Source organism: Saccostrea cucullata, unplaced genomic scaffold (assembly GCF_032062105.1).
Source record: "Saccostrea cucullata isolate Sc308-1 unplaced genomic scaffold, CSIRO_AGI_Scuc_v1 ctg526, whole genome shotgun sequence".
In the NCBI taxonomy this organism is placed as follows: domain Eukaryota; kingdom Metazoa; phylum Mollusca; class Bivalvia; order Ostreida; family Ostreidae; genus Saccostrea; species Saccostrea cuccullata.
Genome location: NW_026930599.1, coordinates 365,237 through 383,217, shown reverse-complemented (window position 1 = coordinate 383,217; position 17,981 = coordinate 365,237). Strand labels below are relative to the sequence as shown.

The 17,981-nt window shown below is 35.4% G+C and overlaps 3 protein-coding genes across 3 annotated transcripts in view; 2 read left to right on the top strand and 1 right to left on the bottom strand.

Annotated features, from left to right (window-relative positions):
* Window positions 1-17,981, bottom strand: part of LOC134229228 (vacuolar protein sorting-associated protein 16 homolog) — a 124,981-nt gene that overhangs the window by 35,057 nt on the left and 71,943 nt on the right. The window contains exon 4 of the mRNA XM_062710933.1: window positions 6,928-7,056. Within this exon, the coding sequence (XP_062566917.1) occupies window positions 6,928-7,056 (129 nt within the window). The remainder of the gene's footprint in view (window positions 1-6,927; window positions 7,057-17,981) is intronic.
* LOC134229226 (uncharacterized) lies at window positions 3,345-6,497 on the top strand. The gene has a single exon (XM_062710931.1). It carries the CDS (start codon window positions 4,698-4,700, stop codon window positions 6,222-6,224), a length of 1,527 nt encoding a protein of 508 aa, XP_062566915.1. The 5' UTR covers window positions 3,345-4,697; the 3' UTR covers window positions 6,225-6,497.
* Window positions 9,843-10,937, top strand: LOC134229224 (uncharacterized). The gene has a single exon (XM_062710930.1). The coding sequence runs from the start codon at window positions 9,843-9,845 to the stop codon at window positions 10,935-10,937; it is 1,095 nt and encodes a 364-aa protein (XP_062566914.1).

The following is a 17,981-nucleotide window of genomic DNA, read 5'->3' as shown; positions in this document are numbered from 1 at the left end:
AAAATAAAAATGACGGTAGAAGGAAAAGAATTTCAGACCATGGCAACACCGTGATATTATTTTATGTATCTTAGTGTAGTCAAGTTATATTGAAATAGGTAGAAGAAGTAGCGTTTTTAAGGAATTTCAATTCTATTTTTAGTAACCATGGCAACATCGTTCATCGAAATCAGAAACCGAGTGAAAATCAAAGCACTAGAACTGTAGGAGTAGCGTTTTTAAGGAATTTCACAGAAAATTCTATTTTTAGTAACCATGGTAACACCGTTCATCGAAATCAGAAACAGATGCACTATTCTATGTATCTTAGGGTAGTCTACTTGTGTGCCAAGTTATAGTGAAATCAGACCAAAACTGTAAAATTGAATTTCACAGAAAATTCTCCATGGCAACACCTTTCATCAAATCAAAAACCGACTATTCTATGTATACAAAAGTTATATTGAAATCTGAAAAAATTCTATTTTTAGAACCATGGCAACATCGTTCATCGAAATTAAAAACCGATGCACTATTCTATGTATCTTTGTGTAGTCTACTTGTGTGCTAACTTATTTTGAAATCAAACTAGAACTGCAGAAGGAGTAGCGTTTTTAAGGAATTTCACAGAAAATTCTATTTATAGTAACCATGGCAACACCGTTCAAAAAAACCGATATACTAAGTTATATTGAAATCAGACCAAAATTGTACGATGAGTAGCATTTTAAAGGAATTTCAGAAAAAAATTCTATTTTTAGTAACCATGGCAACACCGTTCATCGAAACCAAAAACCAATTAATAGAATTATGTATCTTAGTGTAGTCTAAGAAATCTCAATTACTTCAAATTTATAAAGACAATGTACAAAACAGTCGTAAAGATCTTAGCAGTTCTCTGTCAGACGAAAGAACAATTGACATCAGTGAGAATCAAAATGGCGATGAAATTAAAAACCGATGCACTATTCTATGTAAGGAGATTTTTAGTAACCATAACACCATTCATCGAAAACAAAAACCGATTTAGTGTAGTCTACTTGTGTGCCAAAGTATATTGAAATCAAAGGAATTTCACAGAAAATTCTATTTTTAGTAACCATGGTAACACCGTTCATCGAAATCAAAAACCCATGTGAACAATTATTCCAGACATCAGTGAGAATCAAAATGGCGATGAAGTTCATGAACTTCCGGCATCTTCGGAGACAGCAATTCATAACGAGGCTGGGCGGAAGTCAACAAATGAAACCAAAATAGACTCGCTGATCCAAGCAATTGATATGATACAACAATCTCTTCTGTCACTTACAAATGTCGTCAGCAATTTACAACAGCAAAATCCCAACCAGAGTACACCGACATCGGAACCGGACCATGTTAATTTACCATCAGGCTCTCGTGTTCCATTGGATTCGGTCCCGTATGTCGAGACTGTATCCACAAACCTCAGGAACAACATTATCCAAGGTAAGGATGTCAATCTTGCCGCTTTACTTCTACCTCGTGAAAATGAGGAACACAAAATTCAAGAAACGGAAGGCCGTTATATCTTACTGAAACAAAATACTGATGCCAGATTACAAAGAAACTTAACCATAAGTGAGTTTATATTGGCATTTTCAAAATACAAAAACATCATTTGTGAAATTTATCCAGAAAGAAGGATAGAATTGGATGCATATGAACGTGATATCGTGGAGATGGCGTCCATGACACGCGGTTCTGCATTTTACGATTATCACAAGGCCTTTTCAGCGAGAGCCAGTGCCCTTCTTCATCAAAGGAATATCCGTGTTGACTGGTCTATTAGGGACACGAAACTGTTTACCACTATTTTTGCTGGCCAGAAGGTAATTAGATGTGAGAATTGCAACAGTACTACACACATTTCACATTTCTGCCCAAGAGCAAAATTTAGTGCAGTTTCAAATACCGTAATTTTCGGATAATAGGTCAATACTTTTTTCTCAGAACCGCTGGGGTCGCCCAATATACGAATTCGACCTTTCTAAGGCTCAAGTTTACGAAAAATGCCCCAAAATCAATAAAATTTACGTCAATTTCAAAGCAAATCTGTGCCACTTTCATAACTTTTTTCATTATTTTACGCAGAAAAATTAATGCCCAGGTAAACAATAAAATATTTATTCTATAGCTTTCTTACAAAATAAATTCCATCAATTATCCGTTGATGACAAAAGAAAACAACATTGCTTCATCTATTATATAATTCCTCAACGTATTATCCATTAACATCATGCGGTATCCATCTTGTGAAGTTAGGAAGTCGCTACCGTTTACTAAAAGTAAAACCGCAGCCGTATCAAAATTTAAAATACGGAAAAATTTTCAAGATCACAACTGTAGTGTTTTTACCATTTATTAGTAGCGATAAATTGAAATAGTATATTAAATATTTTATATTGTCTTAAGCAAAGAATTAGTAATAAATACGGGTGACAGAAATATAATTTACATTGAATTACCGGTATACAAAGATTGGCTTCTAACAGAATTTTAATTGTCTGAAAGATAAAGGGATTTACACTGTGTACGCAAAGGTGTAACACCTGTTGGTTTAAATGCCTGCGGGGGGCATGATTATAACAAACTCACGTGCCGTTATAGGGTATTAGTGTTACACATCATTGAACAAACAAAGCCATGAAATTCATGTTGGCAGTCAAATTGTGAATGTACTCTCAATTAAATTTATAAATTAAACTTATTAGAGTGTTAATATGATTTCAATTCTTAACTGTTGCTTGATATATACATTCAATGGCCATTTGCGTGTTTTAGCGAATCCCTGGAGAAGAAAAATAAAAATGGCGGACATCGAAGTAATTGTCGTCCACCGGTAAATAATGTCTGAATAAAGTTAATAGGAATGTATCCCAGTTGTTCTGAAATTGGAATTACTATTCTTTGGTCTCGGGTATTTCCCGAATATTATAGCTGTAAAATAATAATGTATTTACATGTTATTTATGCCTTTGATTTAACAACGGTGTGAAAACTACTGAGGCATTGAACAGGCAAGTTGGAAAAAATAAGTAGTAACACAATTCAAAGAAGTTTTAACTACTTCTTTAAAAAAAACTTTATTCAAATTCTGTACTCATTAAAATACCTGTTTAATTTCTTGATACGTTTATGTCACGGAATAACCCCGGTAATTCTAGGGGTTTACCTGTTCTGATACATTGTATCTGCGTAAGAATCTTTAGAAAACGGGAAACAAAGCCTCGTCCTATATAGTAAGTTCGTCCTATCTTAGGATTTTTCCAAAATTAAGGCTGAAAATGATCCTTTCGACCTATATACCCCATCGACCTATAACCCAAAAATTACGGTAGTTCACTTACAGGACAGAACAGGAACAGAGGACAACAAAACCAATTGTATGTGCAGGGAAGACCTAGAATCACACATAGGGGCAGAGAAATATGTAACAACTTTAATAGTGAGACAGGATGCAACAGACCCTCATGTAACTTGGTTCATATATGTTCAACTTGTAAGATGGGAAAACATACTTCCACGCAGTGTAAAACAACCACTAAACAAAAGGAGGGCAACCAAAATGAGAGGCAATGACTACCTGATTTTACCATACAGTCGATTCCGAAAAACAAGAAATTTTAACTATGATCAACGTCACAGCATTTAAGTCAGAATTGCACCATCATCCAGACAAAAACTTTGTAGATACTTTCATTAATGGATTGGAGAATGGATTTGACACAGGAATTTCTAAGCTGCCATTGACTTCATTTGAATGCAAAAATTTAAGTACAGCTAGGAAGAAACCTGAAGTAGTAGACACTTTACTCAAGTATGAAATTGACAAAGGTTATGTAGATGGACCATATGATGAACCACCGTTTGAAGTCTATCGTATTAGCCCTATCGGTGTTGCCGAAGGAAAATACTCGCCGAAGGAAAATACTCAAAGAAATACAGATTGATAGTAGACCTCTCATCGCCTCATGACTCGGCATCCGAAGTTAGCATCAATAGCCTCATCGATAAGGAAGATTACTTGTTACAGTATGTGCGTATTGATGATGCCATAAGTATTTTGAAATCATTAGGTGTTAATTCATTGATGTGCAAGACTGACATTGTGGACGCATTCAAGCTATTACCTTTGTCAAAAACAGTGCAACCCTTTTATGGCATAAAATGGAGAAACAAATATTACTTTAATAAACGCTTAGTGTTTGGGTGCAGAAGTAGCCCCAAAATATTTGATATGCTTTCACAGGCCGTCTGCTGGATTTTAACCAATAACTACAAAATCAAGCAGGTGTTACATTTGTTAGATGATTTCTTGACATTGGATCCTACAGAGGAAGAAGGATTCAGAAGTTTGGCAATACTAACAATGGTGTTTGGCAAGTTAGGGATTCCCATTTCGTCGAAGAAAACAAAAGGACAATGTACAGAAATGGAATACTTGGGAATTATATTGGACTCTGTTAAACTAGAAGCACGAATCCCACCAGAAAAAATAGAGCGCATATTTTCTCATTGGCAATTTAAAGTCCAAACGTTCCTGCACAAAAAGAGAACTACTCAGCATATTAGGGCATTTCAATTTCGCAGCACGAATTATTCCAGCAGGCAGATCATTTATTTCCTATCTGTTAACTCTGGCCCATTCAGTTACTAAATTACATCATCACGTGAATTTAACTAAAGAATGCAGAATGGACTTGGCTATGTGGGAAACATTTCTAAAGCAGTGGAATGGACATACGTTCTTTCTGGAGGAAAATGTGACTTGTGCCTCAGACATATCCTTGTATACAGATGCTTCTTCTACCATTGGTTACGGGGGTTACTATTACGGAGAATGGTTCCAAGGAAAATGGCCTCCAGAAATTCAAGACCTCGGCGATGACACATTATCTATGGCATTATTAGAATTGTATCCCATAGTTGTTGCCGCTGTGATATGGGGGCATAAATGGTCAGGGAAGAGAATTAAATTCTGGTGTGATAATCTGGCCACTGTTCAGATAATTAAAAAACGCAGATCAAAATCCCCTATGATTATGAAGCTACTAAGAAAACTAACTTGGATATCAGCTAATAATAATTTCCTTGTATTATGTGATCATGTTCCAGGAAAGATAAACATTATTGCTGACTCTCTTTCTCGTTTCCAGATGAAAATTCAGGGAAGTAGCTCCAGCAGCAGCAGCAATGCCAGTACCAGTACCATCCTTGAAAGAATTAATCCTGTATTAGAGAAAGAGTCTAGGGACTTATGTGAATCTTCAATCAGCGACAATACAAGGAGGGCATACAGAACAGGATTTACAGTATATTGCCAGTTCCTTTCATCGATTGGAATAGAAGCGACTAATTATAATCCACCTAAGATCTCAGAACAAACCCTTATTTACTTTGTTACACACTGCTGCAATTCCCTAAAACTAACGTACAATACCATCAAATTGTATCTTGCAGCTGTGAGATTCCATTATGTGAAGGCTGGTATTTCTAATCCTCTATCATCAGATGAATCATGTGCAAGGTTGCAAACAGTGCTGAGGGGAATTCAAAAACAACAAAGTTCTAAACAGAAGAGGAGGCCCATTACATACAGTGTTTTGATACAAATTCAAAATGTCTTGCAGCGGGGTATGTTCAGTTATTTCCTAGACACCATGCTGCAAGCTGCTTGTTCTCTAGCATTTTTCGCATTCCTTCGATGCGGGGAATTTACTATGAACGATATAAATCAAGACAACCTATTGTGTGTGGAAGATGTCGTCATGGATCAAAACTACAAAGCTTATACTATCACGCTTAAACGATCTAAAACTGACCCTTTTCGTAAAGGAATTCAGATCCGTTTATTCCAGTCAGACCAAACCGTGTGTCCAGTGAAATCCATGTTAAAATATTTAAACCTTCGAAGGAAGTGGTACAACTGTGTCATGTCTTCAGCCTTATTTATGGATGAAAGTGGAAATCCATTATCAAGACACTTTTTGATTACGAAACTACAGCAGATACTCAAATCGCTAGGTTTGGATGATGAGAATTTCAATGGCCACTCTTTCAGAATAGGAGCCGCTACCTCTGCTGCCGGTAGCCAAGTAGAAGATCATTTGATCAAAACCTTGGGTAGATGGAGCTCAGACTGTTACACCAGGTACATTCGTTCCAATGATCAAACTTTGTCACGTGCGCAAAAGGCAATGTGTTGTCAAAAAACTGTGTAAAAAGACTAGCTGAATGTTTAAGGCAGTTGTGTATGTAAATGAGCATGCAATTTAACATTTTATGTTCACATCATGTTGTGTATTTGGTTGTTTTCACAAAACTTGGAGCGGATTGTTAAACAATGAACATTTATGTACATATGTAGTTTTATAAGCGAATGTAACTTTACATTTTATTTTATCTCATGTTCATAATACGGGTTAAGTTGGAATTCAAGAAGATGATTTTGCTTTGTATCTATGTCATGATATTTTTAAAGTTTTGGTATCAGATCAAGAGTGGTGGTATTGATAATTCCATTTGGGGCTCTCAGCTATTATATTGACATTATAATAACTTCATTTGGGCATTTCACATTTTGGTCAAGTGTGTTTTTTAACCCCAAAAGAAATTTTTTTATTTTAAATCCATGTTAGATCCACTTTTGCACACGCACACAGGCCATTGGCCGCATTCATTTCATTGTCTCAAGGCCATCGGCCATTTACATGCATGCAAGGTCATCGGCCTAACTCACTCATGGCCATCGGCCTCACACTGTCACTAGGCCAACGGCCTCACATACATGGGGGCCTGCAGCCCACCACACATACAAGCCATTGGCTACCATTTTAATTTATCAGCGAGATTGAAGATTTGTTATTTACTTCCTGAAGAAACTTTATTTCATGCACATTTTCAATATATTACATGTACACTCACCTGGCCCATACCAAATGTCTTTTTGAAAGTGAGGAACATGTCATACATCAACACCACTCCATCATCCTGTACAAACAGTAGCTCCTCAGTGTGGGACCAGCCCATCTTACAAATTTTACCACTGTTCCACTGTCAAAACAAACACTTTCAAGTTCAATTTACAGTTCGCCCTTTAATCCTCCTGTCTGTTTGCTAAGGGTGATAAGGAGGGGTTCTTCTCTAGTATCTATCTTAATGACAAAAGAAGCCCATGGGCCACAATGATAACCTTAATAACTTTGGCCCTGTCATTCTTCACCAGATCTTCCCACTTGTGGATTAACCCTACCCTCAGGGACCATACTTTGAACAATTTAGAGTCTACACTACCCCAGGATACTATATATATTTCATTGTAAATATTTGACTCCCTATTGTAACTCCAATAATACCCAACGGGCAATGAAATGAACAATTTAGAATCTACACTATCCCAGGATACTTCCATATAAAATTTAATCTTTTCTGGCCCAGTGGTATTTGAGAAAAAGATTTTTCCTATATATGTTTCCTACGGCCTTAAAAAAGAAAACAAGAGGCCCATGGGTCACATCGCTCACCTGAGCACTGTGGCTAGCATAAAAGCAGAAATTAGTTTATTATTGAAAAGTTTAAACTCAAAAGTAGTCCCAACCATTCCTTAAAGGGGAGAGGGTATGGTTTGCACAAACTTGAATCTACACTACCTGAGAATGCTTCCATTTAGATATGATTAATCATGGCTTTGCTATTCTTGAAAAGATTTTTAAAGAATTTTCCTATATATTTCTATGTAAATCTTTTTTACGGCCATTGTGGCCCTGCCCAACCCCCAGGGGTCATGATTTGAATAATTTTAATCTACACTACCTGAGGATGCTTTCATATAAATATGATCAATAATGGCTTTGTTATTCTTGAGAAGAAGATTCTTAAAGAATTTTCCTATATATTTCTATGTATAAATTTGGTCGGCCATTGTGGCCCCGCCCAACCCCCGGGGGTCATGATTTGAATAAACTTGAATCTACACTACCTGAGGATGCTTCCATAAAAATATGACCAATCATGGCTTTGTTATACTTGATAAGAATATTTTTAAAGAAATTTCCTACATATTTCTACATGTATGTAAAAATTTGGTCGGCCATTGTGGCCACACCCAACCCCCGGGGGTCATGATTTGAACAAATTTGAATCTACACTACCTGAGAATGCTCCCATATAAATATGACCAATCATGGCTTTGCTATTCTTGAGAGGAAGATTTTTAAAGAATTTTCCTATATATTTCTATTTAAAAATGTGGTCTGCCATTGTGGCCCCGCCCAACCCCTAGGGGTCATGATTTGAACAAACTTGAATCTTAACTACCTGAGGATGTTTCCCCATAAGTTTCATCTTTCCTGGCCCAGTGGTTCTTGAGAACAAGATTTTTGAAAGATGCCATTAATTTTTCAGTAATTTTCAATTATCTCCCCTTGGAATGAGGCATGGCCCTTCATTTGAACAAACTTGAATCCCCTTTACCCAAAGATACTTTGTGGTAAGTTTGGTTGAAATTGGTCCAGCGGTTCTTGAGAAGAAGTTGAAAATGTGAAAAGTTTACAGACAGCTGGACAGACAGACAGACGCCGGACGAAATGTGATCAGAAAAGCTTTGTCACTGCGAGCTCTGACAATGCCTGGGCAAAGAGAAAATTCGGACTACTGCACATTCATTTGATAGAATTTTTTGCCGCAGTAATTTGGCCCACAATGCATCGTTTCGTACAAAAAAGCTTAAGCAAAGTTCTCGCGAGAATAAGAACATAGGCAGTGCTCCAAGTCGCACTTACTTTTAGGTCGCTAAATGGTGACCTAAAAAAATTTTTGGTCGCCTTAAACAAATATTTCACTCGCCATGATGAAAACATGTGAAAACACAATTAAAACAAGGAACTAACACCCATACATGTATTATGTTTTTATTTAATCAAAGATTACTAATTACTGTGATTAGAAATCTTTTGCTACATGTAGTTAAAGGAAATGTTTTCATTAAATACAACCAACCCTATGGTTGTACAGTACACAGAAGAACACATTAGTAATCTGATCCTAGAATTAAAATTTAATCAAAAGAAAATAAAATTTGACGGTTGTTGACAAAAGACAGGACTTTTTCCAGTTGTTTGTCATGTTTACTTACTATTCTATTACATATTGCCTTTCGGCTCTGCAAAGGGTATCATATAGCATTTTCCTTCGAGCCAGCGAAGCGAACCTCATTTTTAAAGAAGTTAAAAATATCCGTATGACGTATGTATTACCTGAAAACCTGTAGTATATAAGGCACAACTCCACGTGCCAAACCATTCTTTTTCTTTGAGCGAGCGACAAGTAGTCACCTGTAACACAGGTTTGTGTTCGATTATTAAAACATTGTTAAACTTAGAACGTTGTTCAAGTTTGTTTGGGGGGTTTATGCTGTAAAACAGCTACATTTATTTTACACTACTGTTTTTGCGAGTCAGGTAAGTTTTGGGTTGTTACTTTGTTCTTAAATTTTGCCGTATTTTCGGAAATGGCGTCCGATAATGAGGACATGTTGTCTCTTAGAGACAGCGATACTGAGAAATTCTCAGATATTGAGGAATTATTTGGCAATAAAGTTGCTACTAGAAGTTCCGCCAGTAATGCCACAGATGACAAGAAAACTACGAGGGGAGTGAAGCGTAAAACGCAGACCCCAGGTGTGGTAGATAAAACACATGCAAAAACAAAGAAATCTAGGAAACATGCAGGCAAGCACAGATACGAACCCTCAAATAGTTCATGACATCAATTTCAATGATTTGAAAACTCAGTTGGGGATTGATAAAATACTCGAGTCTATTTCATTTTTGTCAAGTCAAATGGCCGAAAATACGGAGCGCCGTTCTGGTCATAATAATGTTTCAGAATCTATGGAACACAATGTCAGCAACAATAAACAAATTCCATCTTGCACTGTAACACAGGCAGATGTATACAATAAAGGTAACAAACCTGTAAAACAGTTTGTGTCTGTTCCAGATTATGATCAAAACAGTGTAGATTATAATGTATATGACGGGCAAAATGAGTTTGATTTTGATCTGAGTTATTTAGACAACCCAGAGCCCTCACCTTCAATCCCAGGTATTAATCCAAATGATGCCTTCAAAGATGTTTTTGATAGTAAAGCTTTGCAAATTACCATAGATAATGATCTGAAAGAGGACAATGATTTGTGGGATATCCCCCAATTAAATTCAACAGAAAAAACAGGTCCTAAAGTTAACGATGGATTGGCTAAAGCTGTAAATGCAGCAATATCTGTTAGGTCTGACAAAGAAGCTATGACTGAGTTGCAAAAACAATATGCACGTCCAGAGAATTGTAATCTCAAAGTCCCATGTGTAAATAAAGAAATCTGGGATGTTATGGGGAAAAATGCCCATGCAGTTGATTTAAACTTACAAATAATCCAGAAATCTATTGCAACAGGGTTAATTCCCCTTGTTCAGATGGCAGAATCTCTGATTAGTAAACAAGATACGGAATCAGTTAAAAACAAAAAGATGCTTGGTGATGCCATTAGCATGCTAGGAAACAGTTTTTACAATTTATCTATGAAACGCAGAAATGAAATCAAATCATGTCTGACCCCTAGATACAAGAAAATTGTTTCCGCTGAAATTCCACTAACTGATCAACTTTTTGGGGACAATTGTATGTCAAAACTGAAAGAAATGGGGGACATAAATAAACACCCTATTGGTATTAAATCCCCATTCTGGGATTCAAAACCCAAAAATAACTTGCCATTTACAAAAAACTACAGCAATCAAAATTATGCCAGTCAAATACAAAGGTACAACAATGCATACCGCGGCAGAGGCAGGTCAAGATTCATGACCATGAACAGTACCCAGAGAGGTCGAAGTCAGAAACAGTACATGAATACGACAAAGAAGTACTACAAGTAAAGGTAAGGAAACTTAATTATGAATACTGGACAAATTTTACAGATGATCAATGGATTTTAGATATAATTTACGATGGATATAAAATTGAATTTATGGAAATTCCTTTACAAACTTCTATGCCAAAACAAATTAAATTTAATAAGGAAGAAGAAGATCTGGTTTCTAACGAAGTAGAAAATCTTATAGAAAAGGGTGCTATTGAGGAAATTTTTGATATAGGAGATGCTTTTTTCTCTAATATTTTCCTAGTACCAAAAAAGGATGGAAGTTTACGACCAATCATCAATCTGAGGAATTTAAATGAATACATTGAGTATCATCATTTTAAACAAGAAAATTTGTCTTATGCTTTAGAATTGATCAAAAAAGATGATTTTTTGACTTCTGTTGATCTAAAAGATGCATATTTTAGTATAAGTGTACATTCAGATTACAGAAAGTTTTTGACATTTGAATGGAAAGGAAAATTTTACAGATTTGTAGTACTACCATTTGGACTATCATCATGTCCACGAATATTTACCATTAGGTTCTTAAACCCATATATGCTGTATTCAGAGAGAATGGAATTAGATGTTGTTATTACATTGATGATTCCCTGATCATGCATCAAAATTATTCCCATTGTTTAAACCAAACAAATTTGGTGACTTCAGAGTTACATAATCTTGGGTTTACTGTGAATATCAAGAAATCGGTTACCATTCCAACACAAAGAATTGTTTTCTTTGGAATTATGATTGATACCGTTGAATATAAAATTTATTTAACAGAGGAAAAGATACAAAAAATCTTAAATTGCTGTGAAGAAATAAAATCAACAAAACTTTGTAAGATTCGCAAATTTTCATCCTTGATTGGTTTGTTAGTACATGCTTGTAATGCTATTATGCAAGGTCCGTTGCATTACAGAAATTTAGAAAGGGATAAGGATATGAATTTAAAATTGAACAATGACAATTATGATTCTTATATGGTTTGTTCTGATATATAGTCTTCATGAAATAGATTGGTGGCATACAAATCTTAGGAGTTTGAATGGTAAACCGATTAAAACCAATTCTGTTGATTTTTGGGTTGAAACAGATGCATCATTAAAAGGATGGGGTGCAAGGTTTCAAAATAAAATGACAGGAGGTAGATGGACATGTGAAGAAGCGAAATTCCATATTAATGTTTTGGAACTTCTTGCAATATTTTTTGCATTAAAATCCTTTTTCAGGAAGTTTTCTTCAAAACATATTTGTTTCAAAACTGATAATACAACAGTTGTTTCATATATTAATGCAATGGGTGGTATGCAATCTAAGCAACTCGACAAATTAACAGTTGAGGTGTGGAACTGGTGTTTTGAAAGAAATTTAATAATTTCTGCACAATATATTCCAGGCATTGAAAATGTTTATGCCGATTCATTATCTAGAAAATTTTCAGATTCAACTGAATGGATGTTAAAATCAGCAATATTTGAAAGAATTTGTGATCAGTTTTTTAAACCAGATATAGATTTATTTGCTTCAAGGTTAAATAAACAGTTGAATAAATTTGTATCATGGAATTTTGATCCAGAAGCATATCACGTTGATGCTTTCACAATGTCATGGTCAAATTTTCGTCCTTATATTTTTCCACCTTTCAAATTGATTGGTAGAATTATAAATAAAATTTTTGATGACTGTGTCAAAGAAGCCGTTATAATAATTCCATTGTGGAGAACACAGATATGGTTTCCATTAGTAATGTCTGCTCTTGTTTCTATTCCAATCAGGCTACCTCGGCACAAGGACTTGTTGACAATGACTCACACAGGCGAGGTACATCCCCTTCGGAAAATGAAATTGATCGCTTGTATTGTATCAGGAGAGCACTCCAGAATTCAGGACTTTCAAACTTGGATGCAAAAATCATCACAGCATCTTTACGGGGAGCAACAAATAAACAATATCAGTGTTGTTGGAAAAGATGGATTTTTTGGTGTTATAAATGGTATATTAATCCCTATAAACCGTCTGAAGTGTCGAATGTTATAACATATTTGACATCTTTAATGAAGTTAAAACTTTCCTATTCTGTTATAAATACTCAGAAATCTATGCTAGTAAATACCTTGCCTTTTTTCGGTATTCAATGGATAAAAACCTCGTTATTGATACCAAAATTAATGAGAGGTTATTTCAACATTAATCCCTCGAGACCAATAGTAAAACGTACTTGGGATGTTTCAAAAGTGTTAGGATTTTTACGTACTCTAATGCCTCTGAGTAAGGTTAATTTACATATGTTGACTCTTAAATTAATAGCCCTTATTGCACTCACTACAGCTTCAAGAGCACAAACATTATTGGCTTTAGATTTACAGAATATGGAAATGTTTAGTGATAAAATTGTTTTTATTATTAACAAATTGCTAAAAACTTGTAAACCAGGTAGTCCTGCCCATAAAGTGACATTGTGTAAATATTCTGACAAAAGCATTTGTGTTTATTCTACATTGAAAGAGTACTTGAGGAGGACAAAAGACTACAGGAAATCTTCAAATTTATTTGTTTCATATAAAACCTTTCTTCCTGTGACAACTTGTACTTTAGCTAGATGGCTCAGGACAGTTTTGGAACTCTCCGGCATTGAAAACTTTACAGCGCATTCTTTTCGTGGAGCTTCTGCTTCTGCCGCCTATCTCTCAGGAGTTTCCATGAAGGATCTGTTAGAAACTGCAAACTGGACATCTTCAAAGACTTTTTTCAAGTTTTATTTCAAAGAACCTAATGTGAATCAGTCAAGTGATGGACAATTTGCGACAGCGATATTAAATAGATAAATTTGACTGTGTGCGGAATAATGAACTTTGGTGTGAGAAGAAGGACATTATAATTTGTCAATTTAATGTTTATATTTTCTAAATGATGATTTGTTCATTGCATTGTATAATCTATATGTGAGTTGATTTTCTTTGTCTTTAATAAATTTGGGAAAAGTGATTCTCTTTTTATTTCCAAATGCTTTTGCATTTGACAAGAATAAGGTTGAGAATTTCAAATGATAGTTTTATACGTATCACAGTACCAATACTGGTAGTCAACCAGAGTTGATTAAAAAAATTTTATAACGTTAAATTTGGTATTATTGACTCTAAATTGAAGTTGGTCAAATTGATATAATAGTATGACTTGAATAGTTAATTTCAATGAATTTAATTTCAAGTTCTTGAGCTTAATAATATAATGGAACGATTTTAAAAATTCAACCATGATGTATGTTTTCACTGAAATATGTTTACTTTTCTGATCGCACTAAGAAGTCTTGATGTTTGTGATCAACACTTTAAACATGCTATATGATACCCTTTGCAGAGCCGAAAGGCGATATGTAATAGAATGAGCCCTCCTCCAAGCATCCTTTAGGGTGTACAGGATGAGGGCCATTCTATGTAATGAGCCTGAGGCTCAAAAAGGGTATCATATGCCCATCCCATAATACTACATGGATACAAATTTCCCACCCAATTTAAATGTAGAGTTGTCACAAACATTTCTTTTAAAAAATGGTTTGGCACGTGGAGTTGTGCCTTATATACTACAGGTATTCAGGTAATACATACGTCATACGGATATTTTTAACTTCTTTAAAAATGAGGTTCGCTTCGCTGGCTCGAAAGAAAATGCTATATGATACCCTTTTTGAGCCTCAGGCTCATTACATAGAATGGCCCTCATCCTGTACATCCTAAAGGATGCTTGGAGGAGGGCTCATTATATTTCTTAACCATAACGCATTTGTTATCAATGCCGCCAAAACACTACCGTATATACTCGCCTATAAGTCGGTCCGCCTATAAGTAGGTTGTATTTTTTTAGGTTAATTTGAGGAAATTTGCCATTGACCCGCTTATAAGTCGGTATAACTTTTTGCTAGAATCATTTGACATTTTAGATTAATGGACTGATGTTTTTAGCTGTTTTTATTGATATTTTTCGAAATAACGCCGATATTTAGTTTTAAAGAATTAAACAAATGATTTATGCACAAAATAAAACCATTATAGTAAGTGAATACTTGTACTACATGATATGTATAATCTTTGAATGCATAAACGATTATACATATATAGGCCTTGTTATCTTCAGCAACTGTCTGGAATATATATGGAATGCTACATTTTACTTTACAAAAAAATACCAGTATCTTTATGACTCACCTATAAGTCGGACATACAGTTATGGACTAAAATTTAACTCCCAAAATACCGACTTATAAGCGAGTATATACGGTATATTAATTGTGATATGCAAGCTATTGACCAGATACTTCAATAACAAGGTCAGAGAGACTCTAGAAAGTTTAAAACATTTGGATGCCATTCTATCAGGGATGTTATGTATATACGTCTCTGGTTCTATCAAACTTCACTATTACAGCATACTGTCATAACATTACGTGATCTAAGTCCATGCTATACTTTGTAAAGTGTGTTTAAGTATATATCTTCAAACATTGTCTTGATAGAGAATCTTGAAAAAGTAAATCTCGATTCCAATCATAAAAAGATGGACATTGCCAGCCCAAATTTTCTCAGTCGCTAAAATGCAACTTAGTTTTAATTTCTAGTTGCAAAGTAAATTTTTTGGTTGCAAATGCGACCACTTCAGTGGCAACTTGGAGCACTGATACCGTAATTTACTGAATATAGGTCGATACTTTTTTTCTCAGAACCGCTGGGGTCGCCCAATATTCAGAATTCAACCTATATAAGGCTCACGTTTACGAAAAATGCCCTGAAATCAGTAAAATTTATGTCAATTTCAAAGCAAATTTGTGCCACTTTCGTAACTTTTTTGATTATTTTTTGCAAAAAAATTAATGCCCCGGTAAACAATAAAATATTTATTCTATAGTTTTCTCACAAAATGAATTCCATTAATTATCCGTTGATGACAAAGGAAAACAACATTGCTTCATCTATTAAATAATTCCTCAACGTATTATCCATTAACATCATGCGGTACCCATCTTGTGAAGTTAGGAAGTCACGATCGTGTACTAAAAGTAAAACCGCAACCGTATCAAAATTTAAAATACAGAAAATTATCACGATCACTACTGTAGTGTTTTTACACGGTATACAAAGATTGGCTTCTAACAGAATTTTAATTGTCTGACAGATACATGTAAAGGGATTTACACCTGTGTTGGTTTAAATGCCTGCGGGGCATGATTAACAAACCCAAGTGCCGTTATAGGGTATTAATGTTACACATCATTGAAGAAACAAAGCCGTGAAATTCATGTTGACAGTCAAATTGGGAATGTACTCAATTAAATTTATAAATTAAACTTATTAGAGTGTTAATATGATTTCAATTCTTTAGTGTTGCTTGATTTATACATTCAATGGTCATTTGCATGTTTTAGCAAATCCCCGGAGAAGAAAAATAAAAATGGCGGACATCGTCCACCGGTAAATAATGTCTAAATAAGATTTATTAGGAATGTGTTAAAGTTGTTCTGAAATCGGAATTACTATTTGTTGGTCCCAGGTATTTCCCGAATTATAGCTGTAAAATAATATTGTATTTACGTGTTATTTATGCCTCTGATTTAACAACAGTGTGAAACTACGGAGGCATTGAACAGGCAAGTTGGAGAAAAATAAGTAGTAACACAATTCAAAGAAGTTTTAACAACCTTTTTTTTTAAACAAGAGGCCCATGGGCCACATCGCTCACCTGAGAAGCTTTGAACATTCCGTTCTTTACCAGATTTCCCCTTGTTATACACATTGTGACCCCACCCTACCCAACTGACCATAATTTAAACAATTTGAAATCTACACTACCATAGGATGCTTTGATTCAACATAGTAAAACTTTGATTCCTCATTGTGGCCCCGTCCTACCCCCGGGGATGACATGATTAGAACAATTTAGAATCTACACTATCCCAGGATGCTTCCACATAAGTTTCTGCTTTTCTGGCCCAGTGGTTCTTGCGAAGAAGATTTTTCCTATATATTTCTATGTAAAACTTTGATTCCCCATTGTGGCCCCGCCCAACCCCCGGGGATCATGATTTGAACAAATTAAAATCTACGCTACCCCGGGATGCTTCCACATAAGTTTCAGCTTTTCTGGCTCAGTGGTTCTTTAGAAGAAGATTTTCAAAGATTTTTCCTATATTGCTATGTAAAACTTTGATCCCCCATTATGACCCTGCCCAACCCCTGGGGGTCATGACTTTAACAATTTGGAATCTACACTACTCTGGGATGCTTCCACATAAGTTTCAGCTTTTCTGGCCCAATGGTTCTTGAGAAGAAGATTTTTTTTAAAGATTTTTCCTATATATTTCTATGTAAAACTTTGATTCCCTATTGTGGCCCCGCCCTATCCCCGGGGGTTATGATTTTTACAATTTAGAATTTGCACTACCTAAGAATTAATGCTTCCACATAAGTTTCAGTTTTTCTGGCCCAGTGGTTCTTGAGAAGAAGATTTTTAAAGATTTTTTCTATATATTTCTATGTAAAAGTTTGATTCCCCATTGTGGCCCCGCCCTATCCCCGGGGGGTCATGATTTTAACAATTTATAATCTGCACTACCTAAGGATGCTTCCACATAAGTTTCAGCTTTTCTGGCCCAGTGGTTCTTGAGAAGAAGATTTTTAAAGATTTTTCCTATATATTTCTATGTAAAAGTTTGATTCCCCATTGTGGCCCCGCCCTTCCCCCGGGGGTCATGATTTTTACAATTTAGAATCTACACTACCCCAGGATGCTTCCACATAAGTTTCAGCTTTTCTAGCCCAGTGGTTCTTGAGAAGATTTTTTAATGACCCCACCCTATTTTTGTCTTTTCTTGATTATCTCCCCTTGTGAGGGGACTTGGCCCTTCATTTTCACAATTTAAATTCCCCTTCATATAAGGATGCTTTGTACCAAGTTTGGTCAAAATTGGCCCAGTGGTTCTTCAGAAGAAGTCGAAAATGGGAAAAGTTTACAGACGGACAGACAGACGACAGACGGACGGACAGACAGACGGACGGACGAT